This window comes from Pinus tabuliformis, chromosome 3_2 (genome assembly GCF_031772625.1).
Source record: "Pinus tabuliformis cultivar Carrire ecotype Pingquan chromosome 3_2, CPIR1, whole genome shotgun sequence".
NCBI classification, from domain to species: Eukaryota; Viridiplantae; Streptophyta; class Pinopsida; order Pinales; family Pinaceae; genus Pinus; species Pinus tabuliformis.
The window spans coordinates 380,735,882-380,761,067 of NC_142302.1; the positions used below are offsets into that span (position 1 = coordinate 380,735,882).

The window sequence follows — 25,186 nt, forward strand, 5'->3', positions numbered from 1 at the left end:
TCATCACACATCTCTCTCTCTCTCTCTCCTGCGCAGAAAGAGTCTCTCTCTCTTTCTCCCACGTGTCGCTGAAAGGAAGACGTCCTAGGGCAAAGAGGACGCAAAAACAAGACAGCAAGTCATTTTTGACCAGCGTTGACCTTCCAAGAAGTGCGGATTGGGTGTGGTTGCCTCTCCTAGGCAGGCCACAATTTTTGGCACAAAAATCGAGGTGATCTGACCTCAGGTTTGACCGGTATTGACTGCCCTAGTTTAGGGCTGCAGTCAACTTCAGAAATCTGCACTTTGACTGAATTTTTGGGGCTGTTCTAGGGCTGCTTCTTCAGGCTGTTCAAGGGCAAGTTGACTGGAAATTGACCAAGCATATTGGAGGTCAATTTCCACTCATTTGACTAAGTTTGACTTTGCTGATCTAGGGTTTGCTGCTGCTGATATAAAATTTCAGAAATCAGATTTTGTACTATTTCTCTCTGCTGAACTATTGAAGATAAAAGAAGATTTGATCAAAGGGTTTCCCCATATTGGGGTTTGTCCTTGGCTAGCCGCCACATCTTGTGTCTCTTGTCTTGGCTTGTTTTCTGTTGATCGTTTAATGTTCTATCTGCACTTTACTTTATGCACATGTGATTGCTAATCTGTGGATAATATTAAAGAAAATAAGTAAACTACTCTAAGCATAGAACATACCATAATTTAACACTATTCTATCTTCAGTTACTATTGATTGATGAAAGGAATTAATTGCTATTTAAAGATTGCTAATTGAATAATTGAATTGGGCTAAAGTAATTGAAACAACATAGAAGTGTAAAATTAACATGGTATCAAAGCTGAGGTGAAGGACAAGCCCAAAGGAGACAAGAGTTGAAGCAATCTTCTTTGGAAAGTTGAAGGCGCCTATTTAATCAAGTCAAGATGTCAACCTTTTTGTTCAAGAAAATGAAAAGCTTGGTGACTCATCTAACTTTGCTGCATGGAAGATCAGGGTAGAAATCATATCTGAAGACAATGATGTTGTGGAATACATTAAAGGAAAAGTGCTTGAGCCTCCAGAGAATGCTTCCGTTGTTGCCAAGAACAAGTACAAGAAAGGTGAGTTAAAAGCAAAGAAAATTATAGCTGATGGTTTACAATATCATTTACTTTCTTATGTTGGGAATTTGAATAAATCTAAGGATATGTATGATAAGTTGGCCAACATGTATGAAGTCAACCATTTGAATGAAATGAAGATGAATAAAGGAGTGTTTGTGCAATCCTCCGTTATGGGGATATCTCGTTTTAGAGATCAATTGCACAGAGTTGGGGAAACTGTGCCTGAAAGGGAATTGGTGATTGTAACCTTTAGATGTCTCTCTCCTATTTGGGAAACCTTCATTACTATTATAAGCAACAACAACAATTTCTTGTCATTTGATGAGATTGTTGGAAATCTCACTCAAGAATAATCAAGGATGGTTTCTAAAGGCAGGATACAAAAGCATGAAGAAGGAGAGCCTGCTGCATTCGTCACCCATAACAAGAAAAAAAAAAAGGAAAAGGAGGTCCATCAAATTCGAGGCCTCCTCGTCGAAATTCAAAGAGAAGGAATGAAAGAGAAGCATCACGCATTGAATGTTACAATTGCCACAAGAAAGGTCACTATGCTTGAGATTTCCATGAGAAGAACGATGGTCCACGCTACAACACTAGGAGCAAAAATAATAGGTTTAATAATAAAAGAAGAAGAGATGATCTAAGGAATGATTGTAATGGAAGAGATGAAGAGAGAAGAAGAAATGCTCTGAGTGATCATGAAGATGACCACCGTGCTCAAAAGAAGTCATGAAACACCAGATATGAAAGTAATGCTGCTAGTCAATCTGAATATATTCTTATTTATGCACTTTCTAGTTCCTCTCCTACGGATACTTGGGATAGTTGGTTGGTTGATAGTGGGGCTGTTGATCATTTCTCCGGGTATATAGAAGTTCTCTCTAATTTGGTGGAGAGGGAGTCAAGTTTGAAAATTATTCTTGGAGACAACTCCACTCATCTCGTTAAAGGTTTTGGGTTTGTTAAATTTCATTTGGACTCTGGGGAATTTGTTTTGCTTCATGATGTGATGTATGTGCCGGGATTGAAGAAGAATTTGGTATCTATATCTACTTTGGAAGACAAAGGGATGAGGGTTGCCTTCATCAAGGGAAAAGTACTTACTTGGCCAGTGGGATCCCCTATGAGAGATGCATTCACATTGGGATCTAGATTTGAAGGACTCTATAGAGTCACTGGAAGACCTCTTCTAGAATTGGTCCATGATACTAATCATCAAAGCGAGCTATGGCACCGAAGATTGGCCCATCTACATTATGATACTCTTTTGAAATTGAAGAAATTGGTCTTTGGAATTCCCGTTGTTCAACCCAACACGATGGAGTATGTCCTAGATGTGCTAGTGGAAAGAAGACAAGGGGACCATTCCCCTCTAGTGGTAAGAAGTCAAAAGACATCCTCCATCTCATTTATTCTGACATATGTGGTCTGATCCCTGTACACTCTCTTGGTGGTCATCTCTTCTACATAACCTTCATTGATGATTTCTCAAGGAGGTCTTGGATATATTGTGAGAATTCTATCACTGCAACAACTGATTGACTTTCCATACTTATTTTCCAATAACTTATTTATGAAATTCCTTCAATAAACATTAAAATAAATTCTGCTACAGATATCACATCATAATACAGAAACAAAAACACATGCACAAGAATCAACACATCGACACAGATATTTTGGACCACAGTGCTCGGAAAAACCCAATGTGGGAAAACCAGTGCAGCAAGGGAGGATTTTATTATTCAACAATTCTTCAGTACAGCAGGGTGCCAAACTGGCTTACCCAACAGAGAGAAAAATTCTCTAGCACTTCTCCTAGTCTCAGTGTTAGCCTCGCCGACCTCTGCGTAGCTCCCAGACACTCTGTGTCAGCCCCTGCCTCTTTGCGTCACCCACACAGGCCCTCCAGTGACTGCGCAGTTTGTTGCTGCCTCTGCGTCTGCCTCTCCACTCTCTTAGCTGGTCTTCTGGTGCTGCTCCCAACTCTTTGTTCTGTACTTGTTGCTTCTTGCTGCTGTCCAGACCACTAGTTCGAATTTCTCAGCGAACCCTGTTCCAGAAATCGAACTGACTGGTCTCCCTCAGTGTATCCTCTAATTGACCCTCAAGCCTCCTCTTATACTTTTCTCGTTGCTCCATCAACGACCAAGATTAGATCTCTAATCAACGGCTAAGATTAGATTTGGCTTGATCCATGACTTTTAGACCCTTCTAACCCAGTTTTATATTAATACCCATTAATATTTTATTTTTCCTAAGTTTAGACTTAGGAACTCCATTAAAAATATTAATTATTTTAATATCTCCCAAACTGGTTAGAATCTGCCCAAACCACTTTCGAGTCTTGGAGATCTCATGTGCTTTAGCCTCTCCACCAATTTTCATGGCTAGAGCACATCCGATGCTACCCAAGATCAACATATATTGCTTGAAGCATAAAGATGAGGCGTTCGGTTTATTCAAGAATTTCAAGGCTTTGGTCGAAAATCAAATAGGGAAGAGCATTAAGATCTTCAGGTCCGACAATAGTGGAGAGTACATTTCAGACGAGTTCATTGACTTTTGCAAGAAGGAAGACATCAAGGAGATGATTGTGCCCTATAATCCCGAACAAAATGGAGTAGCTAAAAGGAAAAATAGGTCTATTGTGGAAGTTGCTCATGCCATGCTCGATGACCAAAAGTTGCTAAAGTTTTTATGGGGAGAAGGTACTAATGCAGATGTATATGTTCAAAATAGGGTGTGTCATCAACTAGCAACAATTCCCTTGTTTTAAGACTACTGTCACCCAGAACTCGACTATTTGCTTATGAAAGGAAGAATTTTGTTTTTACAGGCAGAGCACAAGGATCAGGTTCTCTTCTCAGCACACAGACAGATATGCAAATCCATTTTTTTTTTTACACATGCATAGGCTGGCCTCCACGGCTGCATATATCTTCCCTACAGGAGAATTTAAAAAGAAAACATGGAGGAGATTTTTGATGCAGGAAAACTGGGGAAACTCAGTGCAATATGCAGGCAAATGTTTTACTTCCACTACACAGGCAGACTTTTCCTCTGATTTTCCAATCTGATGCCGTTCAATTCACCACCTTGCACAAACATACCATGCATAGAGGAGTTTTTTAGAGCCTACCTCGTTTTGAGCTTGAAATTCGCTGAAAATCCTGGGTTTTCTTTCTGCAGGGCTGTTTTTTGCCTTTCCTGTAGAAGCCTTCCTGTAGAAGGCTCCCGTTTCCTGTAGAACGAAACTGCGCTTCCTGTAGAGTTCGATAGGCGAGAGATTTAAAAAAAACAGGTAGAAATCTCGAAAATCAGGCAGAAATCTTGCAGAGGACCACTGGTTAGCTGCTTTGGAAGTGGTGGACATGTACTCCAGTTTGGAACGTCGTGAAGGAACAATGAACAAAGAGTGGTGAATGCGTTAACTAAGCTGTCTTTTAATTGCTGGCGTGATTCGTGGTGAGGAGATGAGGTGGCCGGGTGTACGTTGGTCCCATGCAGATTGCAGTGCTGTCACGAAACTTCATGTTTTCTACCTGTTAATCACTTGACATCATGTGCGTTGGAGTTCAAAACATCTGCCACTACCTGTTTTTTTAAATTTCTCGTGAGTTGACTAGACACGTGCACTAGGTGATCTCCAGATGAGTGCAATCGAACCAGCTGAGGGTGTCGGGTTAACTGGCCAGCTTTCTGGCTTAATCCAACCATTTCATTCGTTCATGAAGTTCTTAAATTACATTCATGCAACACTAAGTTACCGGAAACTCCTAAAGAATTTCCCAGAAACGCGGATCCCCGTTTCCGATACATAAACAGATACGATTCTTGTCCGAAACACTGTAAAAACGTTTTTGTGCCGTTTCAAAAAATCAGAAACTTTAGATTTGGAATTGGATACGTTTCCAAGGGATTTAAATTTTTTTGGATCCGTTTCCGGTAAAACGGATCCACGAAAATTGTGATCAGAATCCACCCTTAAAATGTTAAAAAGCTTGAAAATTTGCATAGCCATAAATAAATAATAAAAATGAAGAAATCAGATTTGCAAATAAACTCACTATAAACAGAGTCTCATAAAATCTTTTCTAAATCTTTAGAAACAACAACACTCCATATATTTATCAAAAATTCTTACTAAGAAAAAGATAGATGTTCAAAAATGCAAATAAAGGGGTTTGATGAATGTCTTCGTAAAGAGATTTATTTGAGCGATTAATTTTCATTTTGGTTAAGGTTTTGTTAATTGTCATTGATTTTGCTTTTGATTTCATAAATCCCTCCAATGTAACAAATCTTCTCTAGCCAATCTTGTGCCTGCATATAGTCACAAGGCCAAGCTGACATTGAGAAGATTGAAATGTTCAGATAGGTCTTGATGGAATATCCCAATGATCCCATGGGCCTTTTAATTTTCATGCAAGGAAGATAGATATCATCTGCCATGCATGACACGTTCTTTGAAGGAGTTGGACCCGAAAGCACAAAGGCTGTTGCATTTCTGATTACATTATTAATGATGATGATAATATGTTGAATGTTATAATAATCACTAATGATGATGACAATTTTTATGCTGAATTGATGATGATGATTTGTTTATGTTGAATTCATGACGATGACTATGCATTTTTAGATATAGATTCTAGATTCTAGATTCTAAAAGATGAATGGTAATATGAAATATATATATATATATATATATATATATATATGCATGCCGTTTCCTTGCCGTATCGTATCCTCATATTTTGAAAATTTGTCGTATCCGTTTCAAACCCCGTATCCGTATCCGTTCCCGTATCCGTTTCAGTGCAACTTAGATGCAACAGAGGAACGAGTTTAGTCACTTACCTGGAAGTCGAATGCGTTTGCTGTGAGGTGCTGTGGCCTTTCCTTCTGCTGCATGCCTTTGTTTCTGTGGATGCATGCTGGTCTGGTTGCTGATACATGGCTATTTTTCTTGTGCAGGTATCCTCTGGCTGTATCTAAGCTGCAGGAGTCTGTTTCCACCTTCAGATTTTCACCCTCATGCTGTTGATGCTAGATTTTTGCAGGACAGCGACTTGTTTTCTCCATAGCTCCCAAACAATAGATCGGATTGACCTGAAATTTTTTGAGCATGTTTCTATCAATGTAACCAGACTCGGAATCGGCAATAAATCGGCGAGGCAAAAGAGTGAAGAGTTTTAATCGGATCGGGAAAAAATCGGGAAAAAATCGGCAAATTCATTAAATAAAAATATACACATATATTGAATTAAAAAAACCATTTTTCATTAATATTGGGTAAAGGTATGTCCAAACAATGCATAATATCAATAGATGTCCAAAATATCATGAATAAATAAGTATCTCATATATGTTATGAGTCCACACATGATCCAAAGCACTGAGTCTTGAGTCCTTAGAAGCATATGCTTCTAAAAGTTTACAAAAAACTAAAAGTTAAAAACTGCATACTAATCAGAAAAAAATCAGCAACTAAGAGTCTAAGACTCTTAAGAGTGAGAACTAGAAGCGATTCCTCCCACTCCTTCGCTTGCTTGACTCTCAAAGTTCTCCAAGTCATGAAGGCTGAAAAGAGGAGGCTCATCTAATTGAACCCATTCTGCCGCATTTGTAGCTTGCAAATCTAACTCTTCAAGGTCGATTGGTGAATGATCAATACCTGTCATTATCATGAGACATTGAAATGTGAATTAAAATTTCACTTTGAAGTTTGAACTTTAAACGTTTAAAGTACGAACTAGATTATGAAACCTTCAAATTCAAGCTCTCGAATCTCACCTTGTATTTGTTTGTTGCGAAGTCGTAGATTGTAATGGACAAATACAAGGTCATTCAAGCGCTTTTGTGTCAATCGGTTGCGCTTCTTAGAATGTATTTTCTCAAACATGCTCCAGTTGCGTTCACAACCTGAAGCACTGCATGCTTGGTTTAAGATTCGAATGGCAAATCTCTTCAAATCTGGCGTATCACTACCAAAGTTTTGCCACCAAAGACCTAGCAAGTGGTAAGGGTTTGTGAGTAGAAGACTAGAAGTACCAAATTAGTAAATAGTAAAAACTTAAAAAGAAAAGAAAATTTAATAAAACATTTAACATACAAAATAAAGTTTAAACAAATTTAATGAATTGATGAAGCCTTCAAGCTGGGTACCTGGCAACATCTTTGACCTTTGTCTTATAGCACTGGTATAGGCAAACAATTTAGATGGTGTCCTATAATCTTGTAGTTGGGAAAAGACACGACTTTGTTGTTCTGGATCAGGGAAGCACCTTTCCAAGCATGTCATAAGTCCTCTGCCAACCTCCCCATCCTCATTAAATTTGCTCTTATCATAAAAATATTGTGGGTTTAAGAAGTACCCAGCAGCATGTAAGGGGGAATGCAATTGCCTATCCCAACGTGCATCTATAATGTCCCAAAGAGGCATATACTTTGTCTCATCATCCCCATATCTTCTTTTGATGGCCTCCTTTGCGAGATCCATCGCCTCATAAATGTAACCCATAGCGGGTTTGTCACCATCAACCATCCTGAAAGTTCAAGCATTCAAATTTAAAGAAATATGAAACATTGTAAATAAAAAGAAGCTTGAAATGAAATTTAAAAAATGAAAAAGTTAAAAGACTAAAAGTACCTGAGAACTCTAACAAGGGACTCCGTCACAGCAATAATCTCTTCAGCATCTTTCCAGAAGCCATCATTAAACACAAGTGCAGCAATTTCGATGCCTTCAGTGGTCTTGGAATGTTTAGATCCCATCCACTCAGGTCCCAAGAACATCCTCTTCAGATTTATCTTTTGCTCAACCACAGATTGCAAAGATATGAAATTTGTTGCAAATCTAGTCACTGCAGGACGAACAATTTCTTTACCTTCAATGTATATTCTCATAGCATTTAGGACAATAGTGTGGTTGTATAGGTATTTGGTTATGGATTTTGCCTTCTCCACAACCTCATGTATCCAATGAAGCTTACCAATGTCCTCAAGCATTAAATCTATGCAATGGGCAGCACAAGAGGTCCAAAAAATAGTGGGGTGCCTCATCTCAAAAAGTCTACCAGCAGCCATATAATTTGCTGCATTATCGGTGACAATTTGTACAACATGTTCTTCTCCCACTTCTTGAACGACTTCCTCCATCATTTCACAGATAAGTTGGGCAGTCTTAACCTTGTCTGAAGCATCCACTGATTTGAGAAACATTGTGCCTGCGGGACAAGATACAAGGAAATTTATTAAAGTTCTATTCCTCTGATCTGTCCATCCATCACTCATGATCGTGCACCCTGTTTCTACCCATGATGAACGAAACTCAGCTAGCACAAGCATGACATCTTCAACACTCTCTAACAACATATCTGTCCTAAGGCTCTCTGATGTGGGGGCTTTGAACCCTAGACCTGCAGCAGCTTTTGCATCAATCATAGCTTGCCAATAAGGACTTCTGGCACAATGGAAAGGTATGTCAGAATAGTACCAAAAGTTAGCAATGGCCTTCCTTGCCTGACTATAGATATTTTTTTTCCAACCAGTGCCATCCAAGGTAGGTTGGGAACCGGGTTTTGTGCGGGGAGCAAAAAAGGTGTTTATGTTTCCACCTCCAGTGTTGAAGGAAGGAGTTGAAGGACTCGCATGGCTTTGAGTTTGACTTGGCCTTGGAGGCATGTGTGGAAAACTTGGGAATGGCATTGAGGATTCAACAGATTGAGGTGACATGGGGCTAGTGGCAGAAAAAGTATCAACTCCAACAGTTCCTATTTCAGCATTTTGCTTTGCTTTCTTGGCATTATGCTGCTCTAACATCTCAAGGGCCAAGGCTGCTTGGTGTTTGACATTGTCGTCAACCTTGCCGCAAATACCTATATCATGGCCAGGTATTTGTGCAAGGTGGAACTTGAATCTATAAATGCCTCCACTACATTTTGTTTTGCAAAATTTACAAAGGAGCCTGGGGTCTCCGGGAATCCTGTCACAATAAGCCCAAGCAAAGTCCTTCTCTCTCGGCATTGTTGTTGCTTTGAACTTGTGTTTAATTTGTGGCTTCTGTTAAGATTTGGAGTCTGGCTTCTATTTTATTTGTGGCTCCTGTGAAAGACAACAAAAAATCAAATTTAAAAATTATCCAAAAATTTAAAATATGCTAGAAATTTAAAAAATTAAATGAAGACAGAACCCCTCTTTTTCCTTTCTGCTGGACCAATGCCATCAATTTGGTCTGCCCCCAAAAGAAAACACAGGGATTTATGCTGCCAGTTCCTGCCATCAGGTAACGTCCAAAGAAAGTCATGAAAGAAGCCTTGTAGGCTTGTACAGTATTCAAATTTCAGGTTTTGCTGGTAGAAATATGGTCTCTGTTGAATCAGCAGTGTATGGATCTGGTGTTAGGGAGGCCCATTAACATGTTGTCTTGCAGGAACTAGGGAGACCATTGAAACAAGCAGCGAAAAGTTGCTTAAGCCTTATACACAGGGCACATTCATGAAGAGGATATGAACTGTTTTGATTAGCTAAAGAAGGCTTAAGCAGATCAAGACATCAAGATTCAAGACATCAATGCTGTCAAGACATCAACAGCAACAAAGTCTGTCAAGAATCAAGATTGTGGAAATAAGCAAATCTATAAGAACTTAGAAGCACTTTGAGTGCTGTTACAAATAAACAGATATATCTATTATCTGCAAATTTATATATAAAATGAGTGAACAACAAGAGATGATCTACATTGATGCTAGACTGGTAGTTGTGGGCAGGGTTAAGGTATTTTGATTCTTGAAGTAATTGGTGACTCTGCATTAATTATCAATTTGATGTTAAGACTCAAGAGTCTCATTTCCGAGTGATGGCCATTGGCAAGCTTACTAGAACTATCAAGAGAATAAGAATGTAAACTGCCACGTTATTTTCTCAAGTGCTATGTAGTGTTGTCAGTGCATGGAGGGAAGCCATAACTCGAGTGATACCGTGAACATTAATCTTTCACATATCTTGCCTCTGCCTTTAAAATTTACGTCGAATATCAAATATCAATATGATTTGAGAACTCAGAAAACCGGGAACCCGAGCTACCTCTTGAGTCTTTGTTACGTGACCGTCAAGCCTGGCCGCTGAAGGCTCACGCGTGACGCAGGCTCTGCGGCTTCGAAGTTCGAATGCTGCAGCCTGCTCTGTGGTGCCCGTGCTGCGGTCGAATGCTGTGCTTATTGTGCTCACTCTGCGGCTCTGCCTCTGGAGTCTGCGCTATCCAAACCAATGTATCACCGTTACACTCTGCCAACGCGCTATCAACCAATGTATCACGGTCACCGTTAAACAATCGACGCATTTTATAAACGCAAAACCGGAACCGAACGGCGAAAACCCTATTTGAAATTGGCGGGACTCGCTAACAAATCGCAGAGTCGGGAAAATCGGAGGAATCGCGAGTCAAACTCGCGTTGACCACGAGTGAAACTCGGTCAACGCGAGTTGACACGCAGAGTTTCGAATCGAGTCTTTCTGCCGCCGAGCCGATCCAAAGTCGCGATTAATCGCAGGAATCGGCGATTCCTGTTTCATTGGTTTCTATCATTGTTATGCACCTCCCATAGCAAAATTGTGGTCAATGGATGCACAGATTTCGAGAAAAACTGAAAATGGCTGAATGTAACAGAGGTCAATTTCTCGGAAACCGTGCACTGAAATTGGTTGAAACTGCTTAGGCAGGTTACTATCACCTATATGCATCTCCCCATGAAACAGGTTTTGAAATGGATGCACGGATATGGAGAAAATCCGAAAATGGCTGAAGGTGATGGAGGCTGATTTCTTGGAAATCGTGCACCGGAATTGGTTGAAATTGCTTGGGCATGTTGCCATCATCCCTGTACAACTCCCCATGTAACAATTTTTTAAATGGATGCACAATTTTCAAGTTAGGAAAAAACAAATTTCTGCTCTATGTATTTGAGAATTCTGCAGTTTTTTGGATAGTAGGAAAAATGAGCTTGGGGTATGATGCAGGCATGGAAATGATGGAAGAGGGGTTTGAAGTCTGCAGGAGGATTTATGAACCCTTTATGAAGCTTCCATGTTCGCCAAACTGCTTTTTAAAATCCATTTCTAGCTTTCTGTAATTTCTACAGGAACTTCCTGTAGAAAACACAGTTTTCAGAAAAGAAGCACAATGAGGTGGAAAAAATGATGGAGAAGGGTGAGGGATGGAAACATAGATGTTTACAGGCCTCATAGATAGATTCTCAACCTTCAAGTCCTCTTTTGAGATCGATCTTGGCTTGTTTATAGGCTTTACAGGATCTTCCTGTAGAAGACACAGAACTTCTTGTAGAAGGTGAAATCTTAGTCCGAATGAGACCAAATCTTAGGAAAGGGTAGTGGTCATGGAGGAATGGATTGTGAGGGATGCTTGCAGTCTGGTGCTGACCTCTGTCTTTTTCTTGTGCGATCCTCCTAACCTGCAATGTCCTTCCTGCAACCCGCAATTATTCAACAGAAATTAGATTTATTTTTATTTTTCTCTTTTCTTCTTTCTTTTTCTCTTTTTTGAAAACAACTAGGGCGCCTAATTGCTTTTTCTCTTTTTTCACCCTAATTGCTTGCCCTGGGCGCCTCCAAGGGAGGTTTTCACCTAGGGATCTTATTCTCTTTTTCTTTTCTCTTCTTTCCAACCCATTGACTGCCTCATGGAGGTTTTCAATCAATGAGCCAATCTGAGGCGCCTCCAAGGAGGTTTTCACCTTAGATCTTTATTTTTTCTCTTAGTTTTCATTTTTTTTTTCCTACCCTACTCTACTTGAAAAACAAAATCATTTTCAAGTATAGGAATACTTCCAATGGAGCCATGTGCACATCGAGATTAGAGACAAAATGATATGGAGGCTTGAAATGCATGCTTTGACAGGTATCTGGATTTCAGAGACCAAATGATTTGGCTTTGAGGGGATCAAACATAGCTGAGGAAGAGAGTACTGCTGCAACTTAGTGACCGTTTGGAACCATATCTCAATATAGCTCTGATATCCTTGGTCCTTTTGCTGATCTGGATCATTCTTCATGTCACCTTCTACCATGACCTTCTCATCTTCCTCTTTTTGCTGATTTTTCTCTTGAATACATGGAGGATTTGATGGTAACCATGAGGGAGCTCTCTCGATCTCTGATTCTGTTGTCTTCTCTTTATCAAGTGCAGCCCATGGTTCTTTGCTCTTCTCTTTTGCATCTTCTTCTGCTGGATGTGGTCCTTCAATGATATCAATATAATCTCTTCCTTGCAATACTCTTCCTGAGCTATGGTGAATATCATTGAGCTCAAAAGGAGTTGTTTGAAATGTTGTGCCTCAGCATTGTAATTGGTTTGAGCTACTCCAATGTGCGGGTTTGGAAATGGTGGTATGGGTAGTTGAGTGGGGGTGTATATTTGAGATGGATGTGGATGGAGTTGTGGTTGGGCAGGTCGTTTCCCACTATATACTTGCTGGGCCTGCCTGTTATTTGGGTTCGAGTTCGGTTGAGCAGGCATTTGGGGATGCCTTGGTGGAGCAAGAGGCGATGGTTGTGGTTGAGCAGGTGGTGGAGAAAAAGGAGCGGGAGGAGTGTTGTACTGGGGCCTCCACCCCTGATGAGGTGCATTCCACTGAGGCTGTGGCTGAGCGTAGGGGTGAAATGGATGAGTAGTTGGTTGGGCATAATATGGAGATGTGAATGACAAAGGAGGAGGTGTGGACCAGGAAGGATGAGCAAGGGGATCCCAAGAAGGCATGGAAGTGGCTAGATAGTGGTTGTAATAGGTCTGGGATGTCCCTTGCGTTCCCTGCTGGTAAGGTATGGGTCCATGTGGCCTCCTTTGGTTCATGAAATAGAGTGGTTCAGTGGCTCCTTTGGCCCTTTGATATGCAACTTTGAGTCCGGGTAAGGAAGGGCACTGGTTCGTAGGATGGTCTCTTTCACAGACAAAACACACTTCTATAGAGTGCAATGGACATTCGTTCCTAGGATGCTTTCTAGTGCACCTGGGACAAAAGATGGCCAAAGCCCTCTCGGCTTCCTCTTGCTTCCTCTGGATCCACAAGGTATCCATTTGCATGGCAATAGTTTGTCTGATCTCACTCTTGACATCTTCCCACATGTTTCCAATTTCACCTTCAATGGATGAGTTTGAAGAAAAGGTACTGCTCCCAACGTTTCTGTTTCCCGTCATTTGTTCCAGATGAATATTTTCTTCTTCTTCTCCCCTAGAGGTTCTTCAAATATGTCTTGCTGTCCACATAGGGGTTCTTCTTAGTCACAGCCATCGAAGAAGAGAAGGTTGGCTGTGTGAAGCAGTGGGGGTGTTGTGCAAACATTTTTCTGACTCATCTCTACTCCTACAAGGCATGAAAGGAAATCTTTTTGGTTGATTTTTGTTTTTTTCTGCTTGTATCTGCAAAATTGAAATAGATTGAACTGCAACTAACTACAATCTATCTTGCTGAAATGAAAATGCAGAATTGAAATGAAAGCAGGAAAGGACTAATTTATTTTGCTAAAATGAAATTGCAGGAATGAAATGCTAAGCTACGCTTGCAGAATGGAAATTGCAGAATTGAAATGCTAATCTACGCTTGCAGAATTGAAATTGCGGAATTGAAATGCTAATCTATGAAAGTGGGAAATATCTAATCTACGCTTGCTGAAATGAAATGAAAGCAGGAAATGTCTAATCTACTTTTGCGAAAATGAAATTGCAGAATGGAAATGAAACAACTACTCTACTCTTGCTGAAATAAACTACTTAGCAGAAGGTTGTAGTAGAAAATAGAAGAAAAGCAGCAATCACCAATACTATGACGCTTCCCCGGCAACGACGCCAAAAAGATGGTGGTCTCCAGTATTGCAGCAATGATGCTGCAACTTCTGGAGCTCCCTTCTTTACTTTTATCAACCCGATAGTTCGTAACAAACTTGGAAGCGACGGTGCTATATGCACAAGTACTAGCTCTTGCCGCAGGTTGTCACTTGATCTGCTGGCACAAGTCCGCTAGGAGCTGAAGCCAACTTCTATGAGCTCTTAGAAGAAGCTTTTAATTGTGATGGACGAAAGCTAGTTCAAAGGAGGCTAATCTATTTGCAGAAAGAAACTAAAAGCTGAAAGGAAATGCAAATCCTAGCAAACTCTAGTTTTACCAACTAACCATACTGGTGTAAGAAAAGAGATGAAAGCTGCTGAAATGGATGCCATTGACTCTTGGAAAGGTAAAATGCATGTGTTTAAGCTACTTCTGAAGTAAAATCTGAAAAAAAACATCTTTTTGTATTTTTGAGTAATTTTATAGAATTATTATGCATGTGCTTTAACTGTTTTTGACTGTGCAGAGGTTGACTGGTGAAAGGAAATGGAGCGGGCGCTTGCAGGAGGTTGGGAAGGTGAGAAGAGGGCCTAAGGAGTCCCTAGCACCCTTCCAGAGAGTTTCACAGCGATCAGATCTCAAGAAACTGCTCACGTGATCTTCTACAGGAAGTTTGCAAGGGTTCTACAGGAAGAGCCGAGAGAGGATTTTTGAGGGTTGATGGAGGAAAAATGTTGGGAAAGTGGAAATGGAGGATGGATGAGGATGTGAAGAGGTCTAGGACCTGGTAAATGAGGCTAAGGAGTGATGAAGATGGGTGGATTTGTTCAAGGATGGAGGGAGCAATGTTGCACAAAAATGTAGAAATTAGGTCAAATTGGAAAAATGTGGCAAATGAAGGGCAAGAATCTGAGTTAGGGGATGGAGTAGGTTGTATTGATGGAGGAAGGGTAGGCAGGGAGGTATCACAGGTGTTCTGCACACTATTTTCCAAAACTGATCAAACAAAGACTAGGAAAACCAAAGATCTAGCTATTTTGACCTAATTTGACCTAAAAACCATAAACATGATGAACAAAAGTTTATTGGCAGAAAATCATGCAAGATAACTATGGAAACTAAGCAAGAACAGATCCTAAACATGCAAGTACAACTGGTATCAACTTTTCCAACTAAAAATCTAACACTAGCAATTGCATGGAAAGGCAAAAACAGTGTTTTTGTGGCAGCAAGTATGCCTTGGTCTCAGCTCATGGTCCCAAGGAGGGAGAGATGAGATCAAGGGTTGCTTGATGGCCTTTTTGCAGATCTTTTCTATTACCAAACTGTCAAATCAACCTGAAGCATGAAAAGCTATTTTAATCATAAAAAACAACCTAAGTAACAAAGCAAGATTTTAACCTAAATAACAGAAATTATTCTATGAATGCAACAAAGACACATAAAGGTACACAAAGGAGGTACTGGCACTTGGGTTGGGCCCAACCCCAAAAGCTACAGCCTCCTAAGAAAGATTAGAGCTAGTGCAAAGCTGGATTCATCTTTATTGATCAAAAAATAATAGTTACATTCCAAAAACTGTCTACAAGAAAAGCTTGAAAATGTGCTGAAATGCAGAGCTAACCTACTGAATAAAATCTAACTAACATCTGACTAACTCCTGACTGAGGCCCTAAGCCTTCTTATTTATACAAATTGAGGACCCCAACAGTCCTCCTAAACTTTAGGAACTCGGCTGCCAAAACTTGCAGTTAACAACAACTTTACTAGCCCTTGCTCAGCTGCCCTTGTGATAATCGATGTGGTGGTCCTTGAACTCCGAGCTGCTGGTGGAGAATTTGAGGTAAGGGCTCATAAATGAAGGGGACACCTTCTTACAAATCCTCTCCCTTGTTCTTCTATGAATTTGGCTGCCAAGTGCTCATTAAACCTTTGATTTTGTCTCAAAATTGACCAAAAATCTGCATAAAGCACACATTAGAATTTTTGGCATAATGACTAACCCAATTCATTCTATTAGCATAAATATAATAAAAAACATGCAATAAACTAATGAGAATGGTGGATTAAGTCGAATTAGGAGGCTAAATGAGCCCATATAATTACCCATTTCTGGGGCTCATCAATGTTCTTAGTGAACACTCATCCAGAAATATGCTATGCAGTGAACACATTAGGTCAATACATGACCAAGCCTCACCATGCACATTGGATTGCTTCCAAACACATTTTGAGATACTTGCATGGGACAATCACCCTTGGTCTGAGATACTCTGTTGGAGATGTTCAACTTCGTGGATATACCGATGCAGAGTAGGAAGGAAATGTTGTTGACAGTAAAACCACTTCCAGATGTTGTTTTAGCCTTGGATCTACCATGATATCTTAGATGAATAGGAAACAGAAGTCCATAGCATTGAGCACCATCGAGTTAGATTATATTGCCACTAGCATGGTTGGCTGCGAAGTAGTTTGGTTGAGGAAGCTTTTTGGAGAGTTGTTTGAGTACGTCCTAGACATTTCACTGATATATTGCGGCAGCAAGAGTGGGATTCAACTGGCAGAGAATCCCGTGTTTGACAAGTCCAAGCACATAAAGATCCAATATCATTACATTCGAGACATGGTGCAGAGTGGAGCTGTTAGACTCCACCACATATCGACAAATGAGCAGATTGCAGATATTCTCACCAAGGCTTTGCCAAAAGGGAAGTTCTTGGTCTTTAGAGAGCAACTTGGACTGATGGATGTGTTTGTCATAATAATTAGGGCTCTGATATATGTAGCATAAGGTCTGATATAAACATAGTTGTGGTGTGAAAAGTAGTGGATAGTGACCTCTTTTCATTTGGAATTTGTTCCTTGCATCCTTGTGCATCTTGGATAAGTGTTTTCTAGTGTGGTTGGGTGCTTTTCGCTATTGTCATCATCATCTTCTTGGCTGCCATCTTTTGCATTTCATTACATTCTTGCACAAGCATTTCATAATTTGCATCTTAATCTAACTGGAAAATTTAAAGGAGAAGATAAGTGCTCTAAAAGGCTAAATTAAATTGGTGGTTGTTGAATAAGATTGACTTATTGATCTAAAGAACAACATTGTTGATTAATGCTCTCTTTCTCTCACTGATAGCTAGCATTGTTCTTTGGAGAAAACATTTACTTATCATTGCTATCATATTGCTCTAAAGAAGTGGATAATTGGTTACGTTGTTTCTTGTGGATCTCTTTTGGTGATAAACATATTAACATTGTGTATTGCAAGTGAGCTTCATATTTATGTTTATAATCTTACAAATCTAATCACTCTCAAAGCACTTAAATTGGTAATCATAATCGAGATAAGGGTAATCTATGTAATTTTGAGAATTTGCTAATTGTGTTTTGAAATCATCATGTAATTGGCATTGTTGAAAGAAACATTAGATTCATGGTCATTTCATGAGAAATTTTCTATTGAAATGTTAGCAACATTTTTGGCACCATCTATTTTGTTTATTGAGCACTTTCTTGTGGTAAAGATCTTCATTGGACATTGTTAAGTACTTCATTGTTCCAAATTGAATATCATTGTAACTTGTGTCTTAATACTTAAGATCCCTTGACATCTTCATGTAAGGATAATCTTTCATATTTTGTACTTGGATTCTAGGATTAGTCTTGCACTAATTAATTTACATCCAAGCATAAGCTTGGTTGATAGAGAGATGGGACCACTTTTCTTACCTAGCGTGCGAAGCCTAGACCCTTTTTTCTGGTTAACACGGTGACCTTGCAGTGGTCAGAGCCACAAAATTTCTAGTGCCAGAGGCATCGGGTGGTTAGCACTCCAGGGGAGGTATCATTAATGTTATGTAAAAATTATTTATTATTTTAATTTTAGGTTAATTAGAAGAAAGGGCACGATCATAAGATCATGCCCTTTCCCCAAAGGGTGCCCATGGCGGTATATAAGCCAGGAACCCCCACTGTAAACAATCATCATCGGTCAATTAATTATTAATATATATATATCTCTACGTATCAAAGAAGTTTATCACTTCATCTGGTATCAGAGGGGTTTGGTTCTCCGGCTGTCCATCCATTGACTCCGCTGTCCGCTGCATAGACCGTATCGCTCCGCTGCTCCTGTCCGCTGGCCATCTGCACGTAATCATCACTGTTCTGCTGCCCGCCGTTTCGCTGCGTTGTATTGCGCCCATAGCACGTTCTGTCGCTACCCACCGTAGCCTTTCCCCACCCACGCTGTTCGAGCATCGCTTTGTCCTCCATCCACTACGCCAACCTCTGTCGCTGTAACACCATGGTCCTTGATCCCTGCGGTGATATCCGTCGACCGTTCAAAAACTTCGAACGTGACTTTTCAGGGTGGACGTGACTGTCTGTATAATATATATATATATATATATAAGTTATATATATAACGTTAATTTAATTAAAAAAATAATTAAAATTTTAAGCTGGCAGATAAATACACGCCCCCACAAACTCGCTCAATGTCGACAATGACAATGACTGATTTCCAAAAAAGATTGCTTGACACGGAGAATAAGATGAATAACAACACCGATGAGGTCAATAAAAAATTAACTGATTTCCAGGACAAGCTTAAGGGGCAGGCTGACGATATCAAAAGGCTTCAGGATATGACAAATCGAATAGAAATACAGATGGAGCATCACCGTGTCCAATCAGAAGTGAATCAAAAAGAGACCTTAACATTGCTGAACCTTATGTGTAAAAAGATGAATTTTACACCCACACAACTACTACAAGAAGATGAAGAAAATCAAGAGCACAACTCATTAGATTCAACGAAATCAACAGACTCTCAAGGAAAAGTTGAATCCCCAAAAAAATCGGTGACACCCCACCAAGAAATGAGTAACGCGACTCTTACAAATAAGCAACTCTGGGATACCTTTACCAATCAACACCCCTTTTTCGCTCAACCATTAGCGACATACCAACGAAGGGAAAAAGTCGAGATGCCTAAATTCGATGGAAACGAAAAAAACAATGTTGCATGGATAAATAAAGCAGAAGAATACTTTGAGATATATGACATCAATGATGATGACGAAAAGCTTAGGCACGCATCCATGAAAATGGAATGGGAAGCATATAATTGATATATGTGGTGGAAAAAGACAACACACGTCATTAGTTGGAGAAAATTTAAGGATGCATTCTTTAAAAGATTCCAAGGTGTAAAGGAAGAAGAGTTCTTTTCAAAACTCATCAAATTACGACAAAAAGGAAGTGTGGACGAATACACTCAAGAATGGGAGACCTTAGTAACACGAGTACCTGGATTATCAGAGTCTCGTCTAATTCAATCATATGTCTCGGGGCTCAAAACCCATTTACAAGTAGAACTTGAGATGCATGACATTACATCAATAGAAGTAGCAAGACGAAAAGCAAAAACAGCGGAAAAGAAATTCGAACAAATATTTTGGTCAAAATCAGAAAAAAACATATTCAAGACGAAGAATACCCTAGTATGTGGACTCAAATAATACAAGATATGTTCCACCACATCGTCGTGAAGATGAAAAATCTAATGTGGAAATGCAAAGGATAAAAGAAGGTAAATGCAAATGCTGTGGTGAGAAGTGGGACCCCAAACATAGATGTGCTAAAGGAAAAGAACCAAAAAACCCATATAATTGTGAAGCAACTAATGATTCAAATAGTGAAGATTCTGACATAGAAGAAATAGAAGATGTCCCAGAATTCTCACCAGAATTAGATGATGGAAGTAGCAAGTGTCGCTATCAGCTATGACAGGTATATCACAACCTCAGACGTTAAAGTTGAAGGGACATATAAAGAAGAACAACATAGTGGTTCTCATTGACTCTGGCAGCACCCACAATTTTTTAGATGCAACCGTGGCAAAGAGACTCAATATTTTTTCATTTCCCTTACCAAACATGAAGGTGATGGTAGCTGACGGTAAGAAGATTGAAAAGTGGGAAAATGCCATAAGGTCAAATTGCAGATTCAAGACTTTAATTTAGAGTCTCTGTTCTTCACAATACCATTAGGAGGAGTAGATGTGGTCTTAGGTATCCAATGGCTACGAACTTTAGGTACTTATGCTGCCAACCATCAAGTACAATTGATAAAATTCAAATGGGGAGGTCAGAAGTACAAATTACATGGATTCCAAGCACTAGAGAATCAAATTGTATCATCATCTCAGATGATGAAGAGGATTCGAAAAGGAGCACCTGTCTATGTAGTACAATGTCACCAATTAGAAATGTTATCTGCAAATATGATCAGTGAAGAATCACCAGAGGTACAAGATCTAATTCAAAAGCATGAAAAAGTATTTCAAGACCTACCTATGAAGATGCCTCCTAATAGGGAAATTGAGCATACAATAGAAGTCAAAGCAGGGTCAGACCCCATCAATATCAAGCCATACCGATATCCGCATCACCAAAAAAGGGAAATTGAGAGATTAATCCAAGACCTTTTAAAGTGTGGGATCATCTCAAAAAGTAAAAGTCCTTACGCTGCTCCAGTGGTATTGGTAAGAAAGAAGGATGGTTCATTCAGGCTATGCATTGATTATAGAGGATTGAACAAAATAACAATAAAAAACAAGTTCCCAATTCCCTTTATCGACGAAATGTTGGATGAGCTACATGGCGCAAAGTACTTCTCAAAGTTGGACTTAAGATCAGGCTACTATCATATTAGAATCAGGTTGGAAGACATACCAAAAACGACATTCTGAACACACGAAGGTCACTATGAATTTAAAGTAATGCCGTTTGGATTAACCAATGCACCAACAACGTTTCAAGCAACTATGAACGAATTATTTTGTCCACATCTTAGGAAGTTTGTATTAGTATTCTTTGATGATATTCTAATTTACAGTAAAACTTGGAAAGAGCACTTGCAACATCTGGACAAGGTTCTTACACTACTAAGAGAACATCAATTTTTATGCAAAAAAATCCAAATGCACCTTCGGAAAGGAAGAAGTAGAATACCTTGGACACATTATATCCCATGAAGGCGTAAAGGTGGACCCTAATAAAATCAAAGCCATAAAAGAATGGACCAAACCTGTCAATATATCCAAGCTAAGAGGGTTCTTAGGTTTGACGGGATATTACCGAAGGTTTATTAAAAACTATGCACATATAACTGCACCTTTGACAAATCTTTTAAAGAAGAATTCGTTTCTATGGGATGAGGAAGCAGGAAGGTGTTTTGAAAAATTAAAGGAAATTATGTCTAATGCTCCCATATTAGCAACACCAGATTTTTCTAAACCATTTATCACTGAGTGTGATGCTTCCGGATTCGGTATAGGTGCAGTATTAAAGCAACAAGGGCATCCAATAGCTTTTGAAAGTAGGAAGCTCAACAAAAGAGAATGCCTCAAATCCACATACAACAAAGAGATGCTCGCTATCATGCACACACTAGCTAAGTGGAGGCAATATCTTTTGGGAAGTAAGTTTTCCATTCGAACAGACCACAACAGTCTCCAACATCTCCTTCAACAAAAAAAACTTTCCAAAGAACAACAAAAATGGATTGAAAAAATTGTCGCCTTTGACTTGGAAATACTACATAAAAGAGGAAAAGGCAATGTAGTAGCAGATGCCCTATCTAGGAAGGATGAAGAACCAACACTACTTGCAATTTCAGTTGTTGTTCCTGAATGGCTTAACGAAATTCGAAGTGAGTATGCCAAGGATCCAGAAATAACGACAATAATCAATAACCTTCCCAACAACTCAAAATTTGAGTGGAAGAATGATATCCTATGGTACAAGGGAAGAATCTATCTAAATACAAATTCCAAGTTTAAATTTAAGATACTTAAGGAATCACATGACTCATCGTCAGCTGGACATGTAGGATTCTTTAAGACTTATTACAATGCACGTCAATCCTTCTTTTGGAAGGGAATGAGTCGCGATATTTAGAAGTATGCAGCAGAATGTGACACATGTCAAAGGAATAAAAGTGAAAATATCACGACACCGGGTTACTTCACCCCTTAAACATTCCAAATCAGAAATGGGAAGAAATGGACATTATCGAAGGATTACTAGTATCTGAAGGCAAGGACAAGATTTTCGTAGTAGTCGACAGAGTCACCAAATATGCTCACTTTATGGCAATAAAGAAATCATACTCAGGAAAAGAAATCACTGAAATATTTTGCAAAAATATATATAAGTTACACGGTTTTCCGAAAGTCATTGTGAGTGATAGAGATGCCAAATTCAAGGGTAATTTCTGGAAGGAGTTGTTCAACCACATAGGAACCTACCTAAATATGAGTTCCGTTTATCATCCTCAAACAGATGGCCAAACAGAAGTTGTCAATAAATGTTTGGAGGCCTACCTACGTTGCTATGCTACAGAAAAACAAAATAAGTGGGCTCAATGGTTACATCTCGTTGAGTGGTGGTACAATTCTACTTATCATACGTCAGCAAAAATGATGCCATTTCAAGCTCCAATGGGTATGAACCCCCAAAATGGAAGGATCTAGTTGTTGTCCAGAGAAATCTACCTGCTGTTAAAGATCAACTAGAAGAAACCCAAAAAATCGTCCAAATATTAAAAGAAAACTTGAATAATGGAAGGAATCGTATGAAGCAACAAACAGACTGAAACAAAACCAAAAGAGAATTTGAAGTTGGAGAATGGGTGTTTGTCAAGCTCCAACCAACCATACAAACAATTATCCTTAAAACAGAAAAAAAAAAAAAACAAATTGGCACCAATGTTCTATGGACCCTATCAGATCAACAAAAAGATTAGCCAAGTTGCATATGGTTTAAGCCTTCCAGAGACAAGTCGTGTTCACAACGTCTTCGATGTATCTTGCCTTAAAATGGCACTAGGCACCAATCAATCAGCGCAAACAACGCTTCCATCTCTGGATGATGAGGGAAGGGTCATTTAAAATTTTAAAACCAGAAGGTATTTTATCTACTAGAGAAAGAAAGCTTCGACATCGTACAATCAAGGAATATCTGATCAAGTGGAAGGACTTACCCGAAGAAGACGCTTCTTGGGAGAATGAATCATTTTGTCAACAACATCCGTCGTTACGTATGCTTTGAGGACAAAGCATTCTTTCGAGAGGAAGGCAATGTTATGTAAAAATTATTTATTAATTTTAAATTTTAGGTTTATTATTTAATTTTAGGTTAATTAGACGAAAGGGCACGATCATAAGATCATGCCCTTTCCCCAAAGGGTGCCCATGGCGGTATATAAGCCAGGAACCCCCACTGTAAACAATCATCATCGGTCAATTATATATATATATATATCTACGTATCAAAGAATTTTATCACTTCAATTAATATAGCCCTTGCTATCTTCCCTTGGGTTTCTCTCTCACAACTTACACTAGAGACTAAGTTCAAAATAGTTGAGAGGAAGGATTCACTTAGAATAGGCGTTTAATTTAAAATGAATCAAGGTCTTGCATTTCACTTAGTTTTAGGTATTGCATTCCATATAGGATAGTGAAGCATCCTAAAGCAACAACTGTTCATCTGATAACTTGGAAAATAATTTGTATTAAGCAAGTACTTTGGCTCCATTAAGGCATTGGTATCTCAAAGTAATCTAATCTAATCACTAAACTTGCTAAATTAACCAAGTTGCTAGACCATTCAGTTGTGTCTCCCGGACTTGTCGGTTGTCGACAGGTCTTTTATCTTCACATTTCATAGGGACTATCCCCCATAGCCTGCTGTAGGAAGACAACTAGAATGGAGAGGATGGGGATCAAAGTGACAACCCTCGTCCTGATCGTTGTCGCATCTTGCCTGTAAAATTTGAGCGACAATAGGTTCAAAACCCACACTTTGGGTCCAAAACCACCAGACTTGGGTGCTTTGCCCAAAAACAAGTCTTTTGTGGGTTTTCTCCTCACAAGTCAAGCAGCCAGGACTTGTGGGAGTACCTTCCTTGCTACCCAATTTTCAACAATATATTGGCAAGCTAAGGCACTAATCTCATATCCTCCATCTCCTTATTTCCTTTAAAATCCTTTCAACTGTTTTGTTGGCATTTATTTTCCAAGATCACTTGGTAATCCCTTGATTGTGTGTGTTTGGTGAACTTTGCTTTGAACTTAAATCCTGCAAATACCAAACAGTAGCAAATCCTATCCTAGGGAGAACCCCCCCTTGAGCCAAAGGAGAGCTAGGGAAAAGCAAGAAGAGGGTTGGTGAGGTGGGAATGGCCCCCTCTTGAGTACATTGGGTTTCACACTTGAGATTTTGGACTTTATCTCAGAAAGTGCAAGTTTTGGTTGTAACAATACCTTCAGTGTGAACTTAAATAGTAACATAATGTAGGGAAGATTTTTGGTTGTTAGTAAGATCACACCTTTGTTGTCATGTATTTGAGGAGCACCGTTGGAAATGCTCTCTAATTAATATCTACAAATCTTAAATAGAATTCATAGATAAATCCTAGCTTGTTGTAACGACATTATCTATCAGCCCCCCCAACTTTCCCACCATCCATCCGCCCCTCCAACACTCTCTCTCTCTCCCTCCCTCTCTCTCTCATACACACACACACACATATATATTGAAACCTTCTAATAACATTTGACTCCCTTTGCTCTAAGTTGATGTTTGGCACTAGTCTTCTCTCAGCTTACTCCAAAAAAATATGAATTAAAACCAATTTATGTTTCTGTTTACCAAATCGGAAATAAACACATAGTTCATATCATTGATCAGATTTAGTTGTCTAGGAATTCTCCTTTCATGGTGGAGGAGACATGGCCTAAAGAGAGTGAAGGGGTTACCATGGTGGCAATGGATAACTCTTCTACATTGCCTTTAGGGTTTCACTTGTGTTTTAGGACTTTACGACTTGAAGTGAAGCTTTGGGAGGCCATAGACACCTATGAAAACTTTCTCAAGATGGTTGGTCAATATCCAATGGCATGCATATGACATTGACATAATACTTTTCATCTTGTATTTATTTTATTTTAAAGATAGAATTCTTGGAATAGACTCTGATTAGTCTGTTTAGACTAGGGAAGCATTCACTATGGAGAGTACGAAGAAGTGTAGAGCAATTAAATCCCCATGCATATAGATGTGTGGTGTGGCCTGTGCGTTTGTGCATTTGTGTATATATGTATTATGACATGTATTGGTGGATGCCTATTTTTGTGGGGCGTTATTTTGTTCATGTTTAAGCATCTTCATTCCATA

At 39.3% G+C, this 25,186-nt stretch overlaps 2 protein-coding genes across 5 annotated transcripts in view; one reads left to right on the forward strand and one right to left on the reverse strand.

Annotated features, from left to right (window-relative positions):
* Positions 1-25,186, forward strand: part of LOC149181007 (putative 3,4-dihydroxy-2-butanone kinase) — a 335,118-nt gene that overhangs the window by 159,318 nt on the left and 150,614 nt on the right. The window lies entirely within an intron of this gene.
* On the reverse strand, positions 6,512-7,910 carry LOC149181008 (uncharacterized). Its single transcript, XM_089416408.1, has 4 exons — positions 7,751-7,910; positions 7,267-7,646; positions 6,895-7,110; positions 6,512-6,775 (listed from the first exon to the last, which is right to left on the reverse strand). The coding sequence occupies exons 1-4, from the start codon at positions 7,894-7,896 to the stop codon at positions 6,606-6,608; spliced, it is 912 nt and encodes a 303-aa protein (XP_089272534.1). The 5' UTR covers positions 7,897-7,910; the 3' UTR covers positions 6,512-6,605.

Bases quoted from the DNA above. Each gene is read 5' to 3' on its own strand.
- LOC149181008 (XM_089416408.1), bottom strand. From the start codon at position 7,896: ATGTTCTTGGGACCTGAGTGGATGGGATCTAAACATTCCAAGACCACT. The intron at 7,647-7,750 runs GTACTTTTAGTC...TTGAACTTTCAG, and splicing joins TCCCTTGTTAGAGTTCTCAG to GATGGTTGATGGTGACAAAC. The intron at 6,776-6,894 runs GTGAGATTCGAG...TGATAATGACAG, and splicing joins TCGCAACAAACAAATACAAG to GTATTGATCATTCACCAATC.